General features: G+C 48.7%; 1 protein-coding gene across 1 annotated transcript; it reads left to right on the plus strand.

Moving 5' to 3' along the window:
* Nucleotides 1-3,430: 3,430 nt before the first annotated feature.
* LOC136450710 (uncharacterized) lies at nucleotides 3,431-6,757 on the plus strand. Its single transcript, XM_066451293.1, has 3 exons — nucleotides 3,431-3,675; nucleotides 3,827-3,932; nucleotides 4,133-6,757. The coding sequence occupies exons 1-3, from the start codon at nucleotides 3,631-3,633 to the stop codon at nucleotides 4,468-4,470; spliced, it is 489 nt and encodes a 162-aa protein (XP_066307390.1). The 5' UTR covers nucleotides 3,431-3,630; the 3' UTR covers nucleotides 4,471-6,757.
* The last annotated feature ends 90 nt before the right edge of the window (nucleotides 6,758-6,847 follow it).

The following is a 6,847-nucleotide window of genomic DNA, read 5'->3' on the forward strand; positions in this document are numbered from 1 at the left end:
AGCTAAAAGCTAACACCTAAAACTAGTCGATCGAAATTAAGCTTAAAAAGACCCTCCAGCTCTTCGTTCCGAAAAGCAAGAGGCTCGGGGGCTACATCCAGATAGGAATACTTTTTCCTCAGAAAAGCACGAGCGTCACTCAAGAAAGCACTCGGATGCCGAAGTTTGTCAAGGCAACATTCTATGCCGAGTCGTTTTACATAGCGCAGGCGAAAGGTTGTCAACACAAAGATCTACATCTAACAAGTCATAGCACGGACAAAGCACTCGACAGATCACAAAAGAGGAAGAAAAAAAAAGGTACTCGACAAATCGAGGGATTTCGTCAGGATAACGCACAAAGTTGTTTACAGGGCAGAGTACAACCACGACATGCACATATGACGTCCGGGAAGCAATAGCGAGCAAAAGATTAAGATATATGCATATATACACTGAATACACATGCACATACGGATCTGCATGAGGAAGCCATCAATTTACTGGACACATAAATCATGATGGGACACGAACGATCCAACAAGGTGCAAGCACACGTCAAGTCATATACAGGCTGTCATCACATCTACAACTCTGAAATATCAAAGCCAAATCAGAACCAAGCCACGAGCAGCAAGCCGTCCGAGACCAAAGATAGCAACCTGTCCGTTCGAATGTCCGACTACTTCGAACACACGAGATGTCCAACCGTGCATCAAGACAGATAACAAGCAAGCCAAGACTGACTACTCGGCCAAGGAGTCTGAGTACTCGGATACGATTTAAGCAATAAGAACACGCGATCTACATAACAACTCGGATACGGAAGCCAAGCCAAAAAGAGGAAGGCACACAAGAAAACCCAAAGCTGCAGGCTAGATAAAAGTACACCGAGTCTGCACGAACGCAAAAAGTTAAGATGAACTCGGATACGAAGACCTCAGCATGAACGGTACAAAATCAAGATCAACTCGGATACGGAGGACTGACCATGAAGCAAGACGAACGACCAAAGAAGCAGGCAAGGCCAAGGCGTTTGTGCACTATTTATGTATGTGCACGCACGTACATATCAAGGCTCGTACATGATACGTACATTCCTGTCGACAAGCTGTTCTAGCTGGCCAACAAGCAAGCCATCCGACTGGAAGCAAGCAGGCCACTACGACAACCCGGTAATAGCGCAACACTCTCCGAGTACTCCACGACGATGACGGATTCCGGCTACCACTACAACAACCCGCCGACTCCGCCGCGATGCTCAATGACTACCTCGACTACTACTCAGAACCAACAAACTAGTCGGTGACGAATTCCGGATGCTCGACGTGTCTACAACCAACTGCTCGAACGTGGTATCCAACTACTCGTCCGAAATACCCAGCAACTCGGCTACGGCGATCAACAACGCGGCCACGAACCAAGGGAGCTACATCTATACCATGAGATCGGGAAAACACGCTCTTGAGAGCTATTTTACTCAGACAAGTCCAGAAACAACCTGGTTTGATCAACAAAGAACGTCGATGAGGTACGGCAAGAACCAAGACAAGCTCAGAAAGAACCCGGATTGATCAAAAAAGAACCCCGACAAGGTACGGCAAGTACCAAGACAAATCCAGAAAGAACCTGGATCGATCATAAAATAACCCCGAAGAGGTGCTGCAAGTACCAAGACAAATTCAGGAAGAACCTGGATTGATCAGAAAACAACCCGGATAAGGTACATACAAGTTCAGAAAGAACCTGGACGAAGTGCAAACAACCTAGAAGAGGTACATCAAGAACCAGAGAAGTCTAGAAAACGACCTGGATGAATAAAAACAACTCGGAAGAGCATCACGACTTAGTCAAATCAGAAAACAACCCGGATAAGGTACATACAAGTTCAGAAAGAACCTGGACGAAGTGCAAACAACCTGGAAGAGGTACATCAAGAACCAGAGAAGTCTAGAAATAACCTGGATGAATAGAAACAACTTAGAAGAGCATCACGGCTTAGTCAAACACTAAGCTCGGGGGCTCGGCATTCGCTTCAACTACGCTCGGGGGCTCGAATTCAAGGATAAAAGACCAAGAATATAAGTACTCAAGACTACAACAAAGACAACACATCAAGACCCTTCATCCGATTTCTATTCTAAAGAAAAGTACTCGGAGAAGGCTCGGGGGCTGCGGGATACATAACCCCAAAATTTTTTTGAAGACAAGAATCTGGAACCTCCAACTTTTGCAAGCAAAAGCAAGAGGCTCGGGGGCTACACCCAGTGAGTGCAATTTTTATGAAAAATTGCACCCACCGAAAAAGAACTCGGAGTAACCAAGAAGACTAAAGGGACCCTCTGGCTTCTTGTCCCAACAAGCAAGAGGCTCAGGGGCTACACTCACTGAGTGCACTTTTATCCAAAAGTGCACATCAGCCGAAGAAAAGACAAAGAAGACCATCTCAAGGTTTCACTTTAAGAAGAACCTCGAACGAATTTACAACAACTCAACGAAGACCAAGAAGAACAAGAAGGCTTCCGAAGCTCATCCATGAGATGCTCGGGGGCTTGTCGATACGGGACCCATGGGGTTTCCCACGAAGAAGAGAGAAGAAGACCTAGTCCAACTAGGATTCCCTACATGTAATCCTACTAGAACTAGTTACACATAATCCTACTAGGATCTCTACTTTGTAATCGACTAGGACTCCCGCCTCTCCTAGACTATATAAAGGAGGGCAGGGTCCCTAGATCGGCGGCGACACATATAACCGACAGAACACACAACCACAACATACCTCGCAACATAACAAATAGCGCAGGGCGCAATATACTATCCACCCCACACTGGACGTAGGGCGCCGTGATTTTCCGGTGTACCGAACCAGTATAAATCGTTGTCTCCCTGCGTTTACTACCGAGTTCCTGCAAACGCCGATACCCCTCCGAACAAATCACCGTCCCGGGTACCCCGTGACGGGTTGCCGGTGGTGAAACATCGACAAAGAGATTGGGCGGGTTAGGGAGCGGAAGAAACTGAGAGGGAGGAGGAAGAAATGAGAGCAGTCTCGGCAAGGAAAACTTGGTTGTGGGTTTTAAATTCATGCTCGGCGCCAGAATACATGGCGACGAGCTCGGCGCCAAGATATATGGCGCCTGGCGCCGACTTCGGCGCCATATATTCTAGCGCCGAAGTACCGGTCACGTCAACGCCACCTAGGATGCCCTGCTGTGCACGGCCAGCCACCTCGGAGCTAAGATCTGTGGTGCCAAGACGTATTACCTCGACGCCATGAGTCCTGGCGCGGACCCCAGAGTCAAAGATGAGTTTACGTCTCCCAAGGGGCTAAACATATATTTTTTTTAAAAAAGGGCCGGATTGAAAAAAATTAGGCCCTGTCCCTCTCCTCCCGCGCCGCTATTTCTACCTCCCCGCCGGCGCTACTCGTCGCGCTCTCCACCGGTCGCTCGCTCGTCCGCTCTCCATCCATCCGACCATCCCCGTCCCCGCGATCGCCCAGCTAGCTCGATCTCCAGCAGAGTCTAGAGGGACACGTCCGGCCGGCGGCTTCCGCCGTCAGAGAAGCTAGCTAGCTCGCTTCGATCTCCGATCCGCGCGTATAGACGACAGCGGGGCCCGGCCGGCCGGTTTCTCTCGGCGGCGGCCATGAACGACGACGCCTCCTCGTCTCCGGCTTCGTACATCAGACTGGTAAGTGCGTGCGCGCGCGGACGATCTGTGCCGCCGTGCATTGAGATACGACGATTCGATGGTGGCCTTTGTGTTGGCGTGCATGCATGGTGATGATGCAAGGTTGTTGTTTTGTGCGATCGAATTGCGCACATGTTTGATCGATATCCAGGTGCAGCATCTGATCGAGAAGTGCATCTGCTACAAATTGAACAAGGAGGAGTGCATGGAGACGTTGGAGAAGCACGCCAAAATCATGCCCGTCATCACATCCACCGGTATGCTTCTAGAGTTCTAGCGCTGCGTGTTCTCTTCTTCTTCTCCTCACTTCTAATTAAATTCTACTCTTGTGTTTCCATTGCATTATATTCTTGCAATCGATTAATCAATTTTATTCAAGAGTATAGTGTTAGTTCACCAAAACTACTAGCCGTATCATTGATTTCTTCTTGGCATTATTTTATATATATATTGCTAGTGTGGAAGGAGCTGGAGAAGGAGAACAGGGAGTTCTTCGAGACGTACAAGAAGGATCGGGGAGGAGGAGGCCCGAACCCGAACCAGGAAGCGTCTTCTACTAGTCATCATCCTTCGCGCGTCCAACAGAGCTGCGGCTCACAAGCGTCGACGACGACGCTGCAGAAGAATCCATCTGGTGAACAGGAACAGCGCGTCGTGGAGAATAAGGAGAACAGGAAGAATCCATCTCACGAACAGGAACAGCGTGTCGTCGTGGAGGAGGAGAAGAGGAAGAATCCTGCTGCTTCCAAGAGCTCAGGCGACGACGACAACCAGAACTCTCGCTCGATTAATTAGTTGCTCCTGCGGCTACGATCGATGCATGCATGGCCTGGTACATATCTCGAGAGAGCTCTATATATCAGCATCGCCAGTGTGATTATGTGTGTAATATAAGTACGTAGGGGCCTGCATGGTCATGTGTATTATTATGAGTAGATAGATTTCTGTAGATTAAACTTAGTAGCACTCAGGACGATCGAAGATTCTGGATCTACAGGCACTGCCGTACCGCAGGTGTATCAAGCAGGGTAGGCCGGGGTTGCGTTGCATGCATGTGGGGGTCCTGCACACGTGGCGGGCGAATATTCATCCAGCTATGCTTGTTTGAAGGACGACACTGCTGGTTACTGTCAGAAGAAAGAGGCCGTTCTTGTCCCAGTGCATGATATATCGATCGCCTCGCCGTACGTGCTTTGGCGATCGATCCAACAGACTGGACGGCCGGGGCCAAACAAAGCACGCGAGATTTCTCCCCCACCCTAGCTCCTTTTGGCGCCGGGCGCCTCTGAGTAGGACGTCTACGGCGGCCGCGCGTCGTGGAGACGGATGGCAAAAATTCCCAGGCGTGCACGTGCCGTCTAGCTTGTTTGGTCGGTAGCAGCAGGCCAGCAGCTAGCGCTGCCTGCCTCCCATCAGCAGCGACTAGCGAGCGCACGGAGTACGCAACCGGTCCAAGGGGTGTTGACACGTAGGCACGTACATACATGCCTGTGACCGCTACTGGGTATACATGTCGCTCGATGCATCGTATGTGCGTCCACAGGGAATGTGTCTGGCTTCGGGAGTTCGATCGGCGGCCGATCGATCTCTCCAGCTGTCGACGGCGACAGGAGCTAGGACGATGCCCGACGAGTGCGCGCGTTGGGCATTGAGGCAACGTGTTGTGCGTATACATGTGGATTGGAGCTTTGTTTCGATCGTACAGGGGCTATCTGCTATCAGCTTGGGCAACTAGGCGAGAAGAGAAGCGACGTATGCGGGAGCTGGTAGCGCTGACGTGCTCGCATCGTTGGCTGCTGCTCTTCCGTCCGTCGTGTCGTGCTTAGCCCAGGTGTACGATGTACGCATACGTCGTTCTCAGCTACCGCCTACCGGCCAATCGAGCCTTGTTTCAGGCACGCAAGCTAGCTACTCCAATCGAGCCAGCTAGCTAGCTACTGACAGTCTGACACGGGGTTTTCATGCTTCTCATGCTAGCTAAGAGACAGAGTGGATCGCTTTTTCGTAATGGAGCAGCCGAACAGGACATGAGCAACTGCCCTGTATTTCCAACAGCAACAGCAGCCAGGTATGCTAGCCACGACTCACGCATGTGTACAAACCGAAAACGTTCTACTCGTGTAGTGGGTCACCAACTCCGGTGGAATGGGTCGGTGGGTTGCCCGGATCTGCATCATGTCTTACACGCGCATCAACTGTTCAACCCGGTCCTGATGAAAGAAAAACAAAAATGCTCACCTGGCGCACTTTAGCCCAGGCCTTGCAGCAGATATGGGTGGACCGGACCTTTCCTTCCGTACAAGCATTCAGGTAAGTCTCCATGTCAGATATCGGCCCAGCCTGCCAAGGTTGGAAGACTTGGGCCACGCTCCAGCACCAGGCCACTAGCTATGAAAAGTTGGATTGTGGTGATCGCCACGGGCTGCTAAGAGGTGACACAAAAGTTGGAGGAACGAAAAAAAGGTGCAGCTATTGTGCTCCTCCCTCCTCCTAATCCCAAATGTAACTCAGTCGTACATGCTTCACTGAAGCTGAAATTTTTACCGTAGCTCAAGCATACAATGTGTGTAGTCTATCATACAAATTTCACCACAATTAGAGTATAGGAGTTGCAGTTATGAATTAAACACAAAAACACATAGATCTACACTTATAGCAAAAACCTTAAACTAAAACATGCCATATTGTATATCTATTGCATAAGATCTACTCATGTGGAGGCTAACAAAAGTGGAATTTTCTTTTTTCAATTTTTCTATGATTTTATATTATTTTCCAAAGTTTTAATCAATTTATGAAATAAAAAAAGAGCATGTAGCGCCACATCAACGGACATTTAGGCAGCTTTGTCCTATACGGCCTGCTTCGGATGATGACTAGGACATAGACAAAGTTTATAGACCAGATGAGTGAAAAAAAAGTTCATAGACCTAGGTGAGAAGTGGAGAAAAGTTTATGGACCCACGACGTAATTCACTCTAATATTTATAATAAATAATAAGTTTTATCAGATTGATCTTGAAATATACTTATTCGAAGATATGAATACCGATACAGTTTTCTGTATATCTAGTCAAAAAAATGACTCATTCGAAGATATGAATACCGATACAATTTTATGTATGTCTAGTCAATAAATGACTCCTTAAGAAGCAAGATGTAGCGAGATGTG

Source organism: Miscanthus floridulus, chromosome 5 (genome assembly GCF_019320115.1).
Source record: "Miscanthus floridulus cultivar M001 chromosome 5, ASM1932011v1, whole genome shotgun sequence".
NCBI lineage: Eukaryota > Viridiplantae > Streptophyta > Magnoliopsida > Poales > Poaceae > Miscanthus > Miscanthus floridulus.